Source organism: Epargyreus clarus, unplaced genomic scaffold (genome assembly GCF_041222505.1).
Source record: "Epargyreus clarus isolate Ecla_fem2 unplaced genomic scaffold, WU_Ecla_fem_2.2 ptg000034l, whole genome shotgun sequence".
Taxonomy (NCBI): Eukaryota; Metazoa; Arthropoda; class Insecta; order Lepidoptera; family Hesperiidae; genus Epargyreus; species Epargyreus clarus.
Genome location: NW_027332239.1, coordinates 8,532,050 through 8,554,421, shown reverse-complemented (window position 1 = coordinate 8,554,421; position 22,372 = coordinate 8,532,050). Strand labels below are relative to the sequence as shown.

Here is a 22,372-nt window from a genome sequence, read left to right as displayed (position 1 = left end):
TAGAACTTTTGATAGTCTTATAAAAATGTTCCGTAAACCAATCCGGACAATTCTTTTAAATTTAATTTTTGGCTTCGTAGACGAAACTGGATAATTTTTTTACATTCAACTTTTAAACCAAAAGTTACTTTTCATTCTTCCGGATTACCTTTTATAATTTTGAAATTAAAGAAGTTCTCGGTAAAGGAATATTTTCATTGGTGTTTCACGGGGCACCGTTTTCATTGTGTTAGGGTAGTACAAAGAAATTTTATATATAAAACTTGTACAGACGTTCATGTGAAAAGGGGGAAAGTACAAAGGAACGAATATCCGCACAGGTGCCGGACATTTCAAACAATTCATTTTATAGACACACTAGTGTTTTTCCTTTGCGTTGCTCGGGGCGATATTTTTAATAAAGGACTAGGAATTCTTTTTGGAGTTTACTCCTTAAGAAACGATTTGAGTTATAAGGCCCGGTACGGAAATTTTATGAGGAGTAAAATCAAGTGTAACACGAAAAGTTGAGGCGTTACGTAGAAAGAGACAAACATATATATCCACACTTTACGCGCAACACCAGTGAAGTCACTGAATAGAAATGTCATAATTTTATTTTTTTGTACTAGTGACGTGAAGGAATGCGTTGTATCGGTAAAATAGGTTCACAGACTACATATTAAAAGTTTTTTTTAGCCACAAATAAAACATAGATAATTTAAAATAAGCCAAATACGAAGGTGCTAAACTCGGACATGTATACATGTCCGTGGACGGTTACGGTACATTTCGTTTCGGACATGTATACATGTCGCTGGGCGGCAACGTATAATGATCCATTACAATCCCTCCTTTTTATTACAATCATCATATCCTCTCAAAAAGGAAGTAGCGTTTTTAACCAAAATATGAATCAAGAGTGCTTTTATTAATTTAAAATACAGTAAGTTCAAATCCCATATGAAAGTAATTATTACAATAAAAATAATTAGCAATATATAAAACATTAAAACGTCATTAACTATTTTCTATTCGATATATATCATAATTATCGTTCGTAAGAGTAAACTCCAATCGTGCGTCGTAGCTGACACACACACACTTTTTTTTTTATAATGTAGGAGTAGGAACCGAACGTGCCGTTCACCTGATGGTAAGCTTACTGCCGCCCATGGACATCTGTAATCAAGTCCAGAAGATTAGTGTTCTACCTGAGATCGGCCACAGAGCCACCGCTTCCCCTGAGGTGAAACGCTTTGTATAAGTACGTCACCCTTACCACATCCCTCAAACCAGTACACAGCAGCGTTTACACTGTTATATTAGGCAGAAATTGGTGTAGCGGTGGTGCCGTTGTCAAGGCACAAATGGTTCTACCACTTTCCGCCGTCCGTATTCCGTTTGCAACGATTTATAAAATACTCGTATTAATTTAAACAAACAGGTACTTTATTTAGAACCGGTAAATCGTTTGAGCCATTGTAAATTGCTTTTGGAAATATAAACAGAATCCATTCAGTGTTTACTGTGAAAGTATTGAAACACACTACACGGTGGATTTTATTTATATTACGTTGTGAAGGCTTTATTTTGTTTGTGGTCGTTGTCACAGGGATCCCACACATAATATAGTTGAAAATGTCACCAGAAAGGTTTCTATATATTGTTCAAAGGCTATTGTAGTCAGTAAGCCTTGGGTAACAGATGTATCTCGCTTGTATTGAGGTTAGTACAAAGGCTGTTATTGTCTTACCTGTATATGTACCTGACTACCTGAAGATGTGAGTTAATCATACGATGTGTAGGTATAATGTAAGCACATATAATAATATAACGTGATTGTTCATTTATATGTAAGATTATCTATATTTACATATGTATCCAAACGTCAGAACTGATATCCTAGAAATAGGTGCTATACATAATACCTATTACATTTTCAACTAAGTATTAGGTATAATTAAATTGAAGCGTTTGCTTTATCCTCAAATTAGACTTATATTAATAGAAATACTAGTGGTGCTCGCGGCTTCGCCCGCATTTTAAAGAAATAATATGACATACATAAAACGGAAAATTTGTACCTGCATTGGAATGACAGTGGTGCCATCTGTCGAAAATTGGTCTTACCGACTCCCAAACCCTCGTGGCCTCTTGGACAACAACTTTGCTAAAGATCATCACTTGATCAAATGCATAGTTTTCGATTCTATACGAAATAAAAATTATTCTTATGAATTAAAAAATAATTAAAAACCTTTTCCCACAGACTAAATTGTGAATCTAAACCATTCTCAAGTCACCTTGAATACACACAACAAATTTCATCAAAATCAGTCCAGTCGTTTAGGAGGAGTTCAGTGACATACACACGCACATAAGATATATATAAAGATTCTACTAAACTATTTTTGTGTCATTTATTTATCCAAAGCAACATCTGATGTTAAGTAATCATTGCCGCCTTCGATCACTAATAAGAACTAGATGCACAATCAGCGACAAAAAAACGGTGCGACGAAAAGAGCACCCAAATAGACATTTGGGTGCACAAACCTGTCAAAGTGATAGCTTATGACAGCTAGCTTATGTCGTAAAAATTTATTGCTTTTGGTAAGCAGTTTTTAACACCTTTAAATAATAGTGATAAGGTTGATTTTGCATTAATTTTAGATTCTGTCGCTTAGAATTTTATAAACACGTTTGACGCCACTTTTGAAGTTCATTTTTGTATGGGATTGTGTATCTAGTTCTTATTTGTGATCGAAGATTGCCGCCTATGAAGTATGGACATCGGTTAGCAATTCCTAATACTATCACAGATATGTCGTTACTCCTGAGGACTAAGACAGTCGCTTCATACAATTCACACTAGAAATAAGGGACATACTTTAATAAACGACTTCTTCGAGGTAATATTACGAGTAATTATGTATATAGGCGAAAATTACGCGCCTCTTTGAGTTATAATTCGTCTTAATTGAATTAAAGAGACCGCTCCAGTAATTTGCGATCCACAACTTTCATTCTCTCAAAACTTTACTGTACTTAGAAACTTGAATAGAAACGAAAATACTAGTTACTCAAAAGCCTTGTGTTTAAGTAAGTAATTTCGAAATCTTTGTAATTATTAAATTGTTACTCGTAAACTTACGATATTTGTTGTGAATACAGCCTAGTTAAGTAAATAATATTCATATACCTGGTCCTGTATGTAAGGTCACATTTATTTTAATACTTTAGTTCAACATTATAAAAATAAATTAAATTAAATATAGTTTAAAACCTTTCACTAGAAACATAATCTTGCCACATATTTAATTGGCTGTAACGCTGTATTCGTGATTAAAAAAAAACAAAATGGTGATTATGGCGGGAAACGGCAGATGACAAGGACGATGTATGTGGAGGTGTTGGAATAAATTATAAATAACTAGCTGGATTCAAGTCCTTCATTGGAGAAACATGTAAGGGACATGTATTTTCCTAAGTTTTACTATTTTAACTAAGTATGAGTACTAGTGAAGATGCTAAATTTAGGAAAAATCGAATTTGAAGGTCAATGATTTCATGTTACAAATTTAATTAAATTTAATGAAAAATTAAATGAAATTAAAAAATTATCAAAATTAATTCTAAATAAAATGAAAACTAGGTTCATCAATTCGGTAAACTTTTACAATTCTTGTTATATTTGGAACTAGCCATGTAACCACTTTAAAAGACCTCCTTTACCCCGCTGGTTTGGAGAGGTCAATCTGGAAGTTATATTGGTGACCTATTTCGTTCGTTTAAAAAACTTATTTTAATAATTTATAGCCTGTGTTACTCCAGGATAATTAGTTTAACATAATTAGTTTAACATATTTAAAAAGATTTATTCAAATCCAACCAGTACTTTCGGAGGCTATTCAATGCAAACAAACAAAACAACAAACAAACAATCCAATCTTTCCTCTGTATAATATTAGTATTAACAACTACTTAAATTGGATTTAAAATTGATAAACTATAATGGAACTCTTTCAGTAAGTCTAATAAGTATTAAAATTATTGTTTTTTTTCTTGTATGTATAATTAATTGTTTTATTCAAAATGTTGTGCCTCTTATTTATGAATATTGACTTACTACTTTCCCAAGATTTAGAGAATACCACAACAATAGCAAATAATATTCGGCCATTTAGTCACTATTACAATTGGCCCATTTAAATGTGAAAGTCCGGGATCCGTCGACGTGTAAGCACAACCCTATCTGTGATCCGGGATTCGTCGGGGCGGGAGAAATTGATGGATAAGGGTAGCAACTCTGGCGTTAACTGGGTAAATATTTGATTAGCGATTCCTAGAATCACGTCATTATTCAAGCTTATAGGTGCAAAAGCGGTGTGAAACATAAACATGTAAGTTTTGGTTCTACACGATACGAACTATGTTATTGTAAGTTTCAATCTACTTCACGAAATGAACGCTTGGTTGGTATTTGTACTGAAATTTGCTACTAAGTAAATTTGAAATCTAATTTTGATATGATTACAACCAATTCATTAGGAAAGTAGTAGAACATGTAGGTATGGAAGATTCCCGTTGACTAACGTATAAGGCGTTGATCTTAATCCAGAGAGTGAGTGGCATCACGTCTAGCATTGAAACGCTGTTCTATATTTTTGAAATGAAATGAAATGTTTATTTAATAATGATAACATTCGTTTTAAACATTACCCATACTTTATTATAATAAACAATAGACTGAGAGATCTAAATTGATTGATAATACAATATTATAAACTTGATAACAATGATCAAATTAAATATTTATTTTTATAACAGAACCAAATTATTTAGCGTCTTGTCGTGTGTGTGTGTGTGTGTGTGTGTGTGTGTGTGTGTGTGTGTGTGTGTGTGAGTGAGTGCGTGCGAGCGTGCGTGTGTGTGTGCGTGTGTACGCGTGTGTGTGTGTGTAAGTGTGTGTCTAAGTAATTCATGAATGGTGTCGATTATCGAAGTTCAAAGGCGACAGTGACTACTTACCATTGTTTGCTACTTGAATCCCTTAAAATATTATATAATATATAGTTTAATAGCTTAAGATCATGAATTTCCACATTGCGGAGCTTTAAAATGCAAACCACGCACATCTCAATTTGCATGTCATCAATATGTCACGTGATTATCTGACATAATTACGTGACTTACGAATTAATTATTATCAGTTGATTTATCGATGTACAAATCTACATATCGATACTTCTGGGCTTAAAGGGAGTAAATATAATTTGAAAATAAATCGCAGTCATATAATATTATGATGCTTTTTAATAATTAAGCGTATCGATTTATTTACGATATTTTCTTTTGCCGTTAAAGCAAGTGATGATTAATTTGTAAAACGTTATGTACATACCTATCACTTGCTTAAACAGTGACGGAAACCACCGTGAGGAAAAGTTTCCTGCAATGCAAGTGCATACTAGAGAAATCTTTAAAAAAATCAAAGATATGTGTCTACCAATTCGCACTTGGCCTGTGGCGTGGACTGTGGCCTAATCCTTCTCATCCTGAGTGGAAACCCATGCCCACTTATAGCATAGTAATGTGTGTTAATGATGTTGCTGATGATGGCCCTTTACGTTGTTTAGAGTTCAAGACACCGATGGATCCTACTTCGAGAACTTCACGGCTTTGTCTTGGCGCCAAGAGAACCGGCGTCTCGCTGCCCTCAGGCTCGCGGAGGCCCGCGCTGAACGCCCCCCGCCGGCTCCTCACGATCTTGGACTCAAGAGTGTGTCAGCTCAGCTGTCGCACAAAGAACATGAGCATCTGTACACTGAGGTGAGTTGAAATTAGTGAAACTAGTGAATTTTGCTTTTGACTGTACTCTTTGTTCTTTTTTACCGCGAAACGAGTTGTGCTCCGCGGTTTTTCATTTTCTAAAATAAAAGTAAACCTAACCTCATAACATCCGCTACATGTAACTAAAAGTTCAATCAAAATGGGACCAGAAGTGTCAGAGACTAGTCAGAACACAAAAACAGACAGACAGAAAATTTAATGATTGTTACTTTGTTATAGCTCCCGTATATGCAATTTGTAAAAGGCTGTTATTTTGACATGACAAACAAACACTCCTATTTAATTTATTTGTATACCTATTGATAGATTCTTTGTATAGAGACTGTAGGTAGATAAACATAATATGGTATACTTCATACAAAGTAAAAGCTAACTAATAGACTTTTTATTATATTGGAAGTAAGAGCTTTAGCGAATATTTACTAAATATTCAAAGTGACATACTTGTACTAGCTAACCCGGCAAACGTTGTGTTGCCATATAACAAAGAAATGTTAAGGGTGAACAATCCTTGTCACTTAGGGGTATGAAAAATAGATAGTAGCCGATTCTCAGTCAGACCTACTGAATACGCATATAATATTTGGTGAAAATCGGTAAAGCCGTTTCGGAGGAGTACGGTAACTAACATTGTGACACGAGAATTTTATATATAAGATGAACATCTATAGAATCTACAGACGACGTAGATACTAAACAGTGATAACTATTAAAGTAATAGGTTAAGTTGTAACACCAAGTTTTTTAGAGACCACTACAATTATTATAATAATCTACCTACATAACCTTAATTTACATAAACTTATTAAATGTCAGTGAACAAAGAGGGTTTCGCATCGCACGTCCAAACCACCGAGAGCCTGTCGATCGATCACTGACTAAAATAAATCTGCAATATAACAAATAAAAGAGATTTAGTATGTTGCTCGAAAGTATCGATATTTAATATTTTGGTGTACCTAAGTGATAATGTGACAGTTTAAAATAACAATAATAAATAATAGTGGATTCAAAGTTGCGTTTGAAATTACGGAACTTCAAAATTACAAATTTTCTGCATTTTAAAATTAATGAGTACTCGCTGTAACGGTGAGAGACATTGTGAGCAATGTCTAAAGAAACATTGCCTTCCACTGTCGGGTGAAAAAGTTTTCAAGTGTGTTAGAAGTTGGCACTTATTTAGTGTGGACTATTGTATAAACCCCTTTCACTCTGAGAGGAGACCTGTGCCGTTTTCTGCGTACCTACTGCGATAACTTGTTCATAATATACTTGTATTTGTACCTAAGAAATACGTTCTTGTACGTGTAAGAACGCGAACGTGTAAGATAAGGAATAACCTTACTCCCGAGGTATTCCCGGAGAGCCTTTTTTGAAGAGCCCCATTTCATACATGGGGCTCTTCAAAAAAGGTACAAAAAGAGCTCTTATACAAAGCCGGCGATGCAATTTTTCGTATATTCTGAAATATAATCATCGTTCTGAAAAACATTACCAGCAGCGACTATTAGTAATTGATTGATCGATAATAATGATGTCCGATATTTTATTGTCCGTATTTCATATGCAACGCGAAATGTAATTTGATCCAGCTGTATAAATTGAATTTGTGGTCGAATATCACAGAGTAAAAACGAGCTTTATTTTAAAATACATCGTGTATTTTATAAATTTCACAAGTTACACGGATTCATAAATATTTATTTAATATTTTATATTCGCTTTGGCCACTGCCGCCTGTGAACATTTTTGGGTTCCGTACCCAAAGGAACCCTAGTACTAAGCCTCCGCTGTCTGTCCATTTGTCACGGGGCTCTATCTTTGGTACCGTAATAGATAGACATTCGAGATTTTTACAAAGTACGTGTATAACGGTGGCTGCTATAACCACACAAACTAAAAATAAAAATTGTTTAAAAATAAATGGGGATTGCCATGCAAAACATCCGCTATTTTTCCGAGTTTTTTGCTTTACTTATTGATGCGTCATAGGTCAAATTTTCGCAATGCATTTACTTCTACGGCTACTATAACAAATATTAAAAATAAATTAATAAAAACTTGGTGGTACGGAACCATCGGCGTGCGAGTTCGACACGGTCTTGGCCTATTATTATTCATCTCCAGTTAGGGTTGAAGGCCTACCTGAGCTAGGTTACAAATGTTACTATCCCTGAGGATTAAATAGGAACACTTCGTGCCTATAACACTGCTATCAGCCAAAATAGGTGTAGTGCACCTCCAGTTGAACCACGGACGGGTCTCTTTGAAATGGTGACCTTTGTACGAGGGATGAATGATTCAGTTATCCTACTAATCCTACTATCCTACTATATCCTACTATATATATATATATATATATATATATATATATCTCCTCAGGGGTAGCGGCGCACCTGTGCCGGACTCCAGGTAGGAATATCTAATTCTATCTGGGATTGACAGATGTTCCTGGACGGTAATAGCCACTTACCATCAGGAGGACTGCTTGTCTACTACTCCTAGATTAAAAAATAATAATAATAATAACTGGAAGTTTGTATGTTTGTTTACTTCACGCAAAATCACGTATTTGCACGGTTCGCGCGCCATGCGCGCCAAATAAACCATGACCTAGATATGAAACTCACTTTGTATACCTGTGAAAAGCTTTATCTAAAAAGTCCATGTAGTTTTTTTATAATATTGTCTTATTTAGATGTTTTTGTGCTGACACAAAGAATGTCTAGACACTTTTAAACAAAGTTAAATATAAAGTATCTCTAGGTACGTAAGTACGTACTTTCTTACCTCGTAGGTGTCTTTCATCAATACCCTTTTACTTTATAAAAGGTTTTTTGAAAAGTGCCAATATGGTTCTATTTCTAGCGTGAATAGTTCTACGTTTCGGCGGAAGGGTATGCTTACCGGCTGATTTGTCCCTTACATATGAAGCAACCATAAGTCCTCATACATAAAGGTGTCCTCAGGATTTCCAACATATCTATCATCGGCTTCAGGTAGAACCTCCATTCAGAATAATCCCATAACTCCAGACAGGAATAATCACTTAACACTAGGTGGATTGCCAACTCGTTTACCTATCCTATCCTTAAAGAAAAACTTAAGACATGAACGAAAGTTAACATAAAGTCGCGAGCGAAGCTAGTATACCGAAACAGAGGTACTAAGTACAAATGTAGATAGGTATGAAGTGTTCATAATGGCCTCCAGGCACGCGAAGTCCCTCGGCTGAACATTCCTTCACGTCAGCCTTTCTCATTATCAAGTCCATCTTAACTATCTTTCTGCGTTTATTTGTGTTAGCATATTGTCTTGAATGCTTTGAGAGTTGCTTCCTCATTTTGATTGTTCGCGTCATTTTTGCTAATCTATTGCTAAACGCCCGTTCGCAATAAACAATCTCTCCAACTGTTCCTACCAAAGATCGAGCTTAGATAATTTCACTTTTGCTGCGTCTTTTCTATTTAAGCAAATTATTTTAATTAAATAAATATTTTTGGAAATGAAATGAACATCCTGATAATTCATTATATTTTTAATGTACTGAAATGTTAAAATATTGAAATGAATATATTAAAATACAAAATAAGCACTATAAGTTGCTGTAGGGACAAATAAATGCTTAGTAGCTTGTTTGGTAGCTGAAGGGCCTTATAAGTAATCGTTCCCCATACTTTGAAACTTCGACAATATGTATAAAAATAGTACTATGTATTTGCATTGTAAAATACGTAACATTCACATTATATTGCTAAGTTAACAAATTTTTATTCTGAAGGTGCTGTACTGCATTGAAAACGCTGTCGGCGCACCGGCACCTGACGGGCAATTTGCCGCATACAAGGAAGAAGTGATCGAGTACGCTCGCCGAGCGTTCCGCGTGTCACCCGAAGTGCACGCCCGAGCGCTGCGCGCCGCGGGAAGCGAGCGCCCGCCCACTGTGGTGCTCGGGTGCGCTGTGCTCGAAGCTGATGGGCTTGAAGCCAAAGACGCGAACGGTATGTATAGTGTTATTTACGTTACATAACAGCAAGGCAGGAACTAATTGAGTATGCATGCCGGGCGTCTAGGATATTACCCGAGGTGCACGCCCGAGCGCTGCATGCTGCGGGAAGCAAGCACCCGCCAACTGTGATTCTCGGGTGCGCTGTGCTCGAAATTAATGCACTTGAAGTTAAGGATTTATGCAATAATATGCTAAGGGATATGTTAGCACGCAACATTTGTAGTGGTCCACCTGATAGTAACTGATCAAGCACTGCCGTAGACATCGGTAACCAACTCCATACAGAACAAGATTTTTTACATGAAGTATTTATTTACAATGCAAACTACTGGCATAGAAATGATAAAAACTCAATGATATCGTTTTAACAATATGCTTCACTACCGTGTTTAAATTTAAAATATCTCAAACGGCATTATAAAACAAATATCAATTTAAGGATAAAAGTAAAGTGTCTGCACAATTTTCTATCTCACTTTTAAATTGCGGATTTGCATTAATAACATCGTTCTGAGTAATGAATGAGCGTATGGATAACTTTCCCGGCGGGGAACTGCGCAGTTGGAAGTGTACACAATGGATTCCTGCCATATTCCCTCGTTGCTCCCTGCCTTTATGCGCCCTTAAACCTCTTGCATAAATGATAAATGATAAATGTTAAGTATCTGCAGAATTTTTCTAACTCGCGTTTAAATTCCGGATTTGCATTAATAACAACGCTCTGAGCAATGAATGAGCGTATAGATAACTTTACAAAGTTTCCCGGCGGGGAACTGCGCAGTCGGAAGTGTGCACAACGGACGAGTTCCTGCCATATTCCCTCAGTGCTCCCGGCCTTTATGCGCCCTTAAACCTCTTGCATAAATGATAAATGTTAAGTATCTGCAGAATTTTCTAACTCACGTTTAAATTCCGTATTTGCATTAATAATAACGCTCTGAGCAATGAATGAGCGTATGGATAACTTTACAAAGTTTCCCGGCGGGGAACTGCGCAGTCGGAAGTCTGCACAACGGATGAGTTCCTGCCATATTCCCTCGGTGCTCCCGGCCTTTATGCGCCCTTAAACCTCTTGCATAAATGATAAATGTTAAGAATCTGCAGAATTTTCTAACTTACGTTTAAATTCCGGATTTGCATTAATAACATCGTTCTGAGCAATGAATGAGCGTATGGATAACTTTACAAAGTTTCCCGGCGGGGAACTGCGCAGTCGGAAGTCTGCACAACGGATGAGTTCCTGCCTTATTCCCTCGTTGCTCCCGGCCTTTATTCACCCTTAAACCTCCTGCATAAATGATGAATGTCGTCGCCAACAAACTCAAAATTTTTACGAGGATTCAGGATTTCGTTTTAGTTCAATTACGCTTAATTGTGCGAGCATTACGTCTTGAATATTTTCATTCTAAATGCCCTGTCTTTATTCTTTTGTTCCACTTTATACTCTTTTTTTTAAAATAGTTTTTACGTTAACAACTTTCACTAGTCTTATTATAATTAAATAAGAGCGAGTCTAGTCATATTTTAATTGAACTTTTGAGCTAATGCGACTTTTACCACCAACTTTATAACCTCCGTATTCTGAAGAACACAATTTTTGGAAGTATGTTTGTAACAAAACAGTCTTAAGCTGAAAGACCTTTCTACAATGTATTGTAACGAAACTTTTTTGTGTTAATAGAGCGAGGAGATTTGACGTAATTCATTAGGGACATATTACCTACTACGTACCATAATATAAACAAAAGCTATCTGGAAAGGCCCCCATGTAGCGCACTTACGAGAATGTCGGTCATACCATTAACACGCCTTAAATACGAGGCCATCTATGTTTTGGATATTCATATCTGCTTGTATGAAAGCATTGAGTCTATTATATCATTCATTAGGGCTTTTGAGAAGTAAATAATATTTTTCTTGATACGGTTGTCTTATGTGAAAGTATATTATAGATCTATTTCTAATAATTATTATTTTATTTAATTTTATGAAATGCTATTAATATGACGACCTTAATTCGCGGTGTAAGAGATGAACGTATGTACAAAAAATCAAAAATGGTTTCTTTTTCACAAAATAGTCCACAATGTAGTATTTTATGAAATGGCAAAACGACGTAACGCTATATTCAATATTTATTATGTCAACTACTGTATATTATCTCTATTAATAATCTGGTACAGTTTGAAGTGGCGAATTTTCACACTATTATTGCTCTCCTGTAAAATTGACAAAATGTAGGTACGTTCATCTGACTCTTACACCGCGAATTAAATGAATCCATATTTATTTATTTCCTATTACTAGGTCTCCGCTGTCCTTCATATTTATTATAATAACAAAATTAACAAATACTAAAAAAAGAAAAGAAAATGGTACGGAACTCTCCATGTGTTTAGTTCGACTCGTACTTGGCCTATTATTTGAATTTTTAAGATACCATAGCGCATTATAAAAATTTAAGTGGTTTTTGCCAATTAAAACAATAATTACCAAACTTTTTAGGGTTTTCATTTCATTTGGGCAGAAGTATTTGTAATTCCAGTTTAATTACTTTGGAGATTTATACCGGCAACATCTGGAAGTTTTCGGTTTCCGGAAAACGTTTTTAATAAAATCTAATAATAGAAAAACAATTGTGTGCTAGTAATTTTCATTTCGGCATCTTAGGATTCATGTAGGTATAACAACAGACATAGAGCGTGTCAGACGCGCGCCGTGACAGTAAAAAGTATTCTCGTATTCGTAATGTGTATATACTTATTTATACCTTACTGAAATTTAGTCGCAAACACTGGCCGTCGAAATATTTCATAGAAAAATATGTTATTTTGTCTCATTTTAATATGTAACGACTATTCACGATACGCGATCTTATTTTATTTCTTTTTCGCCGTCACCTCGATCCATGCAACTGGGTCGAAGTATTAACAATAAAGAAATTAAAAAAGCGTATCGTGAGTATCCGTTACATATTAAAATGTCTTAATTCCGCGATAATATTATTCTAAAATTATTTTGTCTGACACGTTCAATGCCTGAATATATAAATGCGATCTTAAAGGTTCGATAATTAAAAAAGTTTTAATTAATAACTTAGGAACCCAAAATATAGATTTATGTAGATTCAGACAGTTTATATGGCAAAGTCTTGAAACTAAAAGACAGGCACATTTTAGATTAGATTCCAATGTAGTTTTAGTAATTTATATAACTTTTACGTCAATTCATAGATTACAATAGAATAACTATATAACTATTAATAGGCAAACAATAAAGCTTTCTTAAGTACACTATTATTGAAGTGGTGCTGTCATTAAATGAATATTTGTACTAATATGAGCTATCTTTGTAATGAGAAACTATTCTTAATATCTAATTACAATAATATCGTGTTCTATTTATCCTAGAGCAGTGCGTGGGTGGATAAGTAGGTACGTAACAACTAGGGTTGTCACTGTACTGTAATGTATAGTACTGTATTACATTTGAGTAAATTGTATTATTATTATAGTAAAAAATATTAATAAATTAGAATTACCGATAAAAGTATAGTTTTACCGGTAATTCAAATGTCATGGAACTTAATTTTTTCCCGAAATTGTTTCTTCCGAAATTTCCAATATAAGAAAAATTGGTCTGCAAAATAAAATCATAGGAAAAATGTATGGATTAGGAATCCATACATTTTTCCTATGATTTTTTTCGGCATACTACTGTCTACGTTACAGTGTATCGGTGAAAGAAATGTGCATAATATATTTTCTTAAAGTATTAAATTTTGTAATGTTTTTATAAGGAATATATTTTAAAGTGTGTAGGTACTATATCTTTTCCTAAAATTGTATTATTGCAATGTTTTATAAGAACTATTACTTTTTATAAGTGTGGCAACCCTAGTCGCAACCGTGACATTTATGTGATACGATACGTACCTATAGATAAACGTTATGATTAATACTATATAATTATCGGAAAATGTCACTAGTCCTCCTACTGTCACTTTTTGGCATTTTTACCAAAGGCTTTTTTACATTGTGTCCGCATTACATGTCCGGTTTGTACGATTAAAATAATTGGACCTTTAAAATTACACTGATGTAAAGGCAAAAAATTGTCAAAGTGACTTATGTACAATAACTTTATATTAGTTGACTACATAGATATATTATAATACTGGTACGTTAGTACAATATACCTATCTATGGTTGACTAAGTGCAAGTTATACACACGAATGGCTTTAGTATCAACAACTTTTCAGTTTTTTATTTTCTTTTTAGTATTTTTTATGTACCTAAGCATTAATAGAAGTATGTATTGTTTAAATTTCAAGTGTCTATTATAAACATCTATAATGGTTGAAAAGATAGAATCCTAATAAACGGACATATAAATGGCGGAGACTTAGTGAGAGGGTTCAAATTTACCATTTGGGTACGGAACCCTAAAAGCACTGAATATTAGATTGCAGTAAGTAAAGAGTAAATAATAGTAAATATCGTAAATTCAGCTATATTAGAGTAATATCAATATCGAATTGAAAAGGAATTGAAGACGACACGCCGGATTCCAACACGTTTTCCCGAATGTATGGTATTTCTATTTCTTATTCTATTCTATTCAATTTCTATTTGTATTTCTAGCGGAAGTAGTTTATACGTTTTACGTATATACGTTTTAGTAGTTATAGTTTATACGTATTACGTATATACGTTTCGGTTAATATCGGCATACTTACTTCAGATGCAATCGCCTTAGTCTCGGAGGAGGGGGGGGGGGGGGCTACGACGTATATGTGATCGGCTTCGTAGAATACCTATCCTAAATGGAGTTACAAATGTCTATGGGTGGCACTCAGCACACTACTATGATGTGGACTGGAATCTTGTATGTATCTTTCTTATAAAAAATACTGTGTGCTCGCTAGAAGTCCAGGCTCAAAACTGCCCTCTGCAAAAATACCTACAAAATTCCTCCTGTAAAGAAGATTAATAAGCTAAAGCCAGAACTTAACGCTGCTCAGCGTGGCATAAACAGATTCTCCTATGATGTCTCCTATTTTGATTATTTTAGTATACAAGGATAAACGACCACAAATTAGTTTTGCACGTGTAGATACGACCACAGAATATAGGCTTTGGTATAAATTTATCTATCAGATAGATCAGATCAACAGTCTGGTCGGGGATCGAATCCGAGCCTTTGTACCTCAGACCGGCATGGTGAACGCTCAGCCCCGCGCGTCTTCATGATAAGTTAATTTTGTACAATACGAGTAAGTATAGATACGACCACGGAGTACAGGCCTTGTTATATGAATTGATGGTAACATGAATACCTTAGTGTGATATGATTGCGCGTGATGGCCACCGGAATGCTTTCTGATATCTGGTACAATGCTCGTACTCGTAAAAATTAATAAAATAAATATAGTTCAAAAAACTAAAAATCACGCTTTTATGATAAAGTCAAATAAAAAGTAGAAAATAATTTTCAATCTAAGAATCAATAAAGGAATAGTAAATAGTATAATTGTGGAAAAAGTGTGGGGCGCTTTTCGAACCTGATACTTGTAAATGGAGCACCCCACGCTTTTTTCACAATTATGCCTGAACGCTCAGCCACGCGGGTCGTCATGAGAAATTAATTTTGCACAATACGAGTAAGTATAGATACGACCACGGAGTATAGGCCTTGTTATATGAATTGATGGTAACATGAATGCCCTAGTGTGATATGATTGCGCGTGATGGCCACCGGAATGCTCTCTGATATCTGGTACAATGCTCGTACGGAAATGTCCCTGCCATTGTTACGTACCTAAATGGCATGGCGGCGAAGGCACATTGTGTTCGTTCACAATTTATTTTATGATTTATATTACGCTAGGTTCGAACTTTATGATTTATTTATGCTTACAATATTAGTGGCCTATCTGTGACTTACTTTTATGATCATTATCATCATCACCATTATTATTATCATCAGCGTACAGGGTGTAATTTCCAAGTTTGTAATAAGTAGTTGAAGGTGGTGAACTCCTATTTCTGCCTAATGACAGCAGTATTAAGCGCTGCTGTGTTTTGTTTTGAAGGGTGTGGTAAGGGAGACATACTTTTCCGAGGCATTCCAGCTTAGTCCTCAGGGGTAGCAGCGCATCTGTGGCCGACCTCAGGTAGGTATATCTAATCCTATCTGGGGTTGATTACAGATGTCCATAGGCGGCAGTAGCCTTACCATCAGGTGGATTGTATGCTCGTCTGCTACTCTTATATTATATAAAAAAGTGATTCGCCATTTAATAACAATAAATTACTTTAAAGTAATAAATAAAGTAAGAAATATTTGCAAGTGGCATAACCCTTTGCTGGTTCACCTCCGGAGGTATTGACGACACTACTTTCAGCCTAATAATAACAGAGTTAATCGCTGCTGTGTTCTGGCTTGAATAGTGTAGTAAGGGAGACATACTTATATCATTTGCATATTCATTTCAGGGAAGGTGACACATCTATGTTCGACTTCGGCTAGGGTTCTTATCTTATCAAGGGTTGATTAGAGATGTCCATGGATGGCAGGGCTTCTATCAAGTGGACTATACTCGTTTGCATATGAGATAAAAAAAACTGAAAACAGTACAAATTTTAATGTTCAGAGTAGGTAGGTAAAATAGGTTCATAGGTAGGTGGGACTCGGTAAAAGTTTTCACTGTGAAACGTGCAATGCGGGGAGCAAGTGCCACGTTCCGGCAATTGATCGGCGACTCGGTTTGATTGCTTTTGGACCCCGCTTTCCATAATGGAAACGGAAGATAGGTAGGATCTCGTTTAATATTTCTACCACTTTTTGTATTAATCAATTTGAAAATATATCTACTGCGTTGTAATTGTTTTACTATTAATTCGTCTATATTAGTCCAGAGGAGAGCAATCCTATCTGTGATCGGGATGAGGTATGATATGGTTCCTTTTGTTACATGGAGTAGTTTATAATGATCATTTCATCAGGTTTAGTTTTATAATTTACTAGCTGACCCGGCAAATTTTGTACCGCCTCAAAATCTATTCATCAAATATATTTCATATAAAATATAGCCTATGTTACTCGTGGATAATGTAGCTTTCGAATGGTGAAAGAATTTTTAAAATCAGTCCAGTAGCGTTTGAGCCTATTCATTACAATCAAACAAACAAACAAAGTTTTCCTCTTTATAATATTAGTATAGATTATTATTATTATGCCATTGCACGTACGTATCTGTAACTGTAACCTACTTTTCCAGTATAGTTTCTAAGAAAATAAGAATTTTATATATGTGCATGTTTGAAAAGCGGTTGCTAAGAGTTGCCCTGCTAACAATTCTTGACGAGCGTGCATCTTCAGTATGGAAGGATGTAATTCAAAGTGCTGTCACTAATTTTAGGGCCCGTAATATCTCTGGATATTAGGCATAGCACGGGACATGGTAGACAAAAACGTATTTTTCTAAACAATATTTGGACAGACACGGCCGATGATTGTGCGACTGTGTAGCAGTAAATATAAATACTGTATTTGTAGGAGATTATTTTTTTGTCTGTCATGACATGCGTCTGACACGCTCTATGTCTGTAAATGCAAATTCAAAATATGTTTCATTAAAATATAGTACTATATAGTATTATACTTTTATTCTGTTCTAACAATAAATGTTTGTCATAAAAGCATTTTTCATATAATAGAAGAAAATAATAAGAATTTTATGTCACCAGCATAAAAGTGTCATAACTTTCGAGTTTATAGAAATAATCTATTAGCAACGGACGAAAATGGTTTTATCAGTATTCCTTATCTTATTACCGCTAGAGCTGAGCAAGCTTTTCCGTAGACAAATTATAATGCAAATTTGCGAGGGTCCTTAGGCAATAGAAAACCAACCGTAATGTTGAATCAGCATTCCTCCGTTTAATCGCTGTGCATTTAATATGATATAAATGGTAGATTTTCTGCATTCCATTGTAAATAGGGCTGTGAAAGTAATTGGAAATTGGATACCTGTATGAAGTATACGTATAAGTATGAATTTTGAAGGTGGTAGAACCCTCTGCGGTTCGACTCCGGCAGCACCACCGCCACACCTATTTCTGTCTCATAACAGCAACGTTAAGCGTTGCTATCCTATATAGGGTTGATTACAGATGTCCATGGGTCTACTGCCGTAGCCACTTACCATCAGGTGGACTACATGCATCGTCTACTAACCCTATATTATAAAAAATCGTTACTACAGTGTTTAGTCGTCGTCCACACATCATTGGTGCACTATTGAGCACGGGTCTCCCCTTAGAGTAAAAAAGGTGGATGACGACGTGATGGACGAGTGCGAATTGGTAGACTTCACACACCTTCGAGATTTTTTTGTAAAACTCTCAGGCTTTATATCAGGAAATTATACTTCTTTATTATGGCAAGAGATAAAATTGACATGCTCCTTTATTTTGTCTTTTTTTTTTTTTTAAATATAGGAGTAGCAGACGAGCATGCAGTCCACCTGATGGTAAGTGGCTACTGCCGCCCATGGACATCTGTAATCAACCCCAGATAGGATTAGATATTCCTACCTGATGTCGGCCACAGATGCACCACTACCCCTGAGGACTAAGCTGAAACGCCTCAGAAAAGTCTGTCTCCCTTACCACTCCCTTCAAACCGGAACACAGCAGCGCCTAACACTGCTGTTATTAGGTAGAAATTGGTGTAGCGGTGGTGCCGCCGGAGTCGTACCACAAAGGATTCTACCACCTTCTGTCTATGATTTGTATAATGCAACTCAAACGTTCACATTCGTTGCGAGCAAAGAAACGAATTCTCGTTGCGAATATCTTTACTCTGTAACGAATATTTAAGTACATCATTTGTTTCATCTCGAAGTGTTATACTAAACGTTAACGGTCCCGAGTATGGGTAATTAGCATTTCGAAATGATAAAAAGATTAAGTAATAAGCCTCTGTAAGTACACAAAGGATCTCTTTGAAAAGTTTACCGTATTTTAATCTGAAGAAATCGATCTCTCGCTCGCGTTGTTCTCTTGGGCATTGAATTTCAAGCAGTTTTGTTCGTTCAGTGGGTAGTTAATTTACCTAATGCTCACTGGAAAACGACTAAACTCTAGTATTTGGAATGGGTGTAGGTATTGTTAAATCGAACTGTATATTTGGCTTATTTGTTTTTAAATTGTCCTGAAGTTTTATTTAGAATTGTGTGTAGTCAATAATGAATTTGTATTAAGTAGCTTAACATATTTAACATACAAAAAGTTGCGTATCGTGTCTACAAATTTCAAGATTGGTCATATATTTGAAAGGTAATGATAGAAGATAGAACCAGTGAATAACATCGCCGCATCTTTTTTAACATGTTACATCATAAATCATCATAACATCATAAAGTGGATTTGCTACTTCAATCGCGTTTATAACCTCAATCGTATAAAACAAAAAGCCTAAAATATAAAATTAGGCGTTTAGTTGTTAGGGATCGAGCCTAAGAATATTTAAGAATAATCTAAATACATCTGTCACAAGATGACTAAGTTGAAACGCTCTACAATTGCCTTAAAATTTAGGTCAGAACACTGTATTACAATTCTTATTTGTGCTGCGGATTCAATAATTTTCGTCTGCCACTTTATGATAAAGTTGAAACGCTCTATAATTGCCTCAAATTTTTGCCCAGAACATGGTATTACAATTCTTATTTGTTCTTTCATGAATTTGAAGGTTTTAACGAAGGCTTCTCAATAGGGTTCAGCGACCCGTACTGCATGCTGGGTATCCAGCCGGCGTCGTTACCCGCGTCGCCCCGCGCGTCCGAGGACGAGGGCCGCAAGCACGGCTTTCGCCTGAGCTTCAAGCGCCGCGACGGCCGCCAGCAGCGCGACAGCCTCGGCAGGCTGCCCGCGCGGTACATCCGCGCCACCAGCGTTCGCCCGCACACGCTGTCTCCGAAGTGGAATGAGACTTTCAAATTGTAAGTTATATGGGTTTATATAGCTGATGGTTAATACCAAATTACAGTTACAGTTGTCACTTAATTTACTTGACGATTTTTTTCAATTGTTATTTCTAGTTTTGATCAACGTTTTTCAATAACGTATTGATCGTGTTTTGTTAATTGTAAAGGTCAAAAAGCTCAAATTTTAATCATACAATCCGTAATAATATTGAAACGATCGAAACGAAACTGATATAGGTATATTACTAACTTAAAGGGTTAGTAGCCACTCAAGAATTTCAGTATCCATCTTCAGGCTTCATCATCAAATCAGTTCTAAAATCCCATTAAAGTATTGTCATCCCAAGTTCCTACGTATATACAAAGTTTAATTTCGATGCGAGAATTAGAAGTAGGTTAAAATCGACTTCCAAGATTTGATTTTATCTTAAGGCGCACTACTACTATTCTATTTCATTTAAAACTTTTTTATTTAAATACTAAAAAAAATGTTATAATTTAATATACGAGTACAATGTTACACATAAACAGTTTCCAAAACAGCGACATCGACGACATCTCCTCGGATGTCCTGCATCTCGACATCTGGGACCATGATGACGAGAGCTCCGTGCTGGACGCCGTGTCCCGCCTCAACGAGGTGCGCGGGGTGCGCGGCCTCGGCAGGTTCTTCAAGCAGGTGTGCCAGAGCGCTCGTCAAGGCAGCCAGGATGACTTCCTCGGTAAGTTCTTGTATAATATAGGACATAGATTAGTAAAGATTACTCACTCCTAACAAGACAATGTAACCAGTTTTGACGATTGATTTTGTCTGTCGGTCTATTTTCGTGTTTGAAAAATGTAGGTACTTTTTAGATCATTTACGAATAAAACGATATTTCTCCGCACTTTTTCTTCAATCACGTGTTTTTGCACCACTTAACTGCGCATGTCGTAATTGTTCCGCGTAAATTACATTATGACAGCCATTGAATGGCTGACAAAATTGTCAGCCGTTTAAGCCATTTAATGGCTTCCTTCAATTACAAGGCGGTGAGATACCTATACTTATCTATGATACAGTAGCAGACGAGCATGCAGTCCACCTGATGGTAAATGGCTACTGCCGTCCATGGACATCTGTAATCAGCCCCAGATAGGATTAGATATTCCTACCTGAGGTCGGCCACAGCACAGCTACCCTTGAAGACTAAGCTGGAACACCCCGGAAAAGTATGTCTCCTTTACCACACCCTGTTAATCAGAACGCAGCAGCACTTAACGCTGCTGTTACGGGGCAGAAATAGGTGTGACGATGATTTATGTAATATAGTAGGTGCAATTCTTATTATCTTGCTACCAATTACTTCATGTAAATTCGTTTCTATGCAATCCCGAATTTAGACATTTTTGGGTCACATGTAACCTACGAGTATGTCACTTTCTATGAAGCCTATGCGAATAAATCCTCTCAAAATCGGTGAAAGATTTGCATGTTGTCATTAAGGTATGTTCGTGTGTGGATCTGTACCCGTTGTATGAGTTTTTAGGTTTTAACAAAAAATACTGTTTTTTTGTATTTGTTTATGTAGTTGCCCCTACATTTCCAATTAGCGTCCCTAGCGGACTGTATCGGAACTGATTAGAAATGTATGGCAAAAACGTAAACACATACAAAAACAGTAATTTTTGTAAAAACGTAAAAACTCATATTAAGGGTACTGGTCCGCATATGTACCATTTGCTACCTGTCGTTCAATAGATACTTCTCCTATCATACATGCTACACGCACGGGTGACAAACACATTAGTTCACGCGTGTGAGGAAAGAGTTCCTTATATGTTTTTTTTTGCATTATTGAACGGACAAACACTAATATTTAACGTTTTGGTCATGTATGTCTGCTGGCGGAAAAAATGATGGCACTTTACTTTTAAGATACAGATAGAATATACTCGCATGTCCCAAGAAATCATAGACTTCCATAGGAATACTCGTGGAAATGGCGCTGACTCTAATTTTAGTATAAGCTATATAGATTCTGAGAATAACTCTCTAGTATGTGTTTTCGCGGAACTTTGCGGAACGTGTACATGAAAGCAAAATAGAATATACTCGAAAGTTTACCATCGCAACTCGCTTCTAATGTATAAAAGAGTTAAATTAACACGTTTATCTAAGTGGTAATATTCACATTTGAAATAAAACGTAAAACTTTATTATGAAACACAAATACGAGTAGGTAGTTAGGTACTTGAAGTTTAATAAGATTATTCGTATTTGAATCAGATATGTTGAGATGGCAAAAAGTTTAGCGCATACTAATGTCATATTACTATGTGTTCTGATATAGCACAAGCGGTTTTTATTGAAGTACACTACTATGTATTAAGTCCAATTAATTTAGTCGATTGGTCCTTGCCGTTTTTTTGTAACGATTCTTAAATTTATTAATTGTAGGTATTTTAGTTATCGCCAACTCATTACAAGATACGAGTCTCTTCTCTGAGCGCGAGGAGTTGAGGCCATAGTCCATAGGCCATAGTCCAAGCT

At 35.8% G+C, this 22,372-nt stretch overlaps 1 protein-coding gene across 1 annotated transcript in view; it reads left to right on the top strand.

Annotated features, from left to right (window-relative positions):
- The window catches only part of unc-13-4A (BAI1 associated protein 3), a 148,758-nt gene that overhangs the window by 36,849 nt on the left and 89,537 nt on the right, over nt 1-22,372 (top strand). The window contains exons 4-7 of the mRNA XM_073091465.1: nt 5,622-5,814; nt 9,617-9,836; nt 19,629-19,854; nt 20,383-20,561. Coding sequence (XP_072947566.1) covers nt 5,622-5,814; nt 9,617-9,836; nt 19,629-19,854; nt 20,383-20,561 — 818 coding nt within the window. The remainder of the gene's footprint in view (nt 1-5,621; nt 5,815-9,616; nt 9,837-19,628; nt 19,855-20,382; nt 20,562-22,372) is intronic.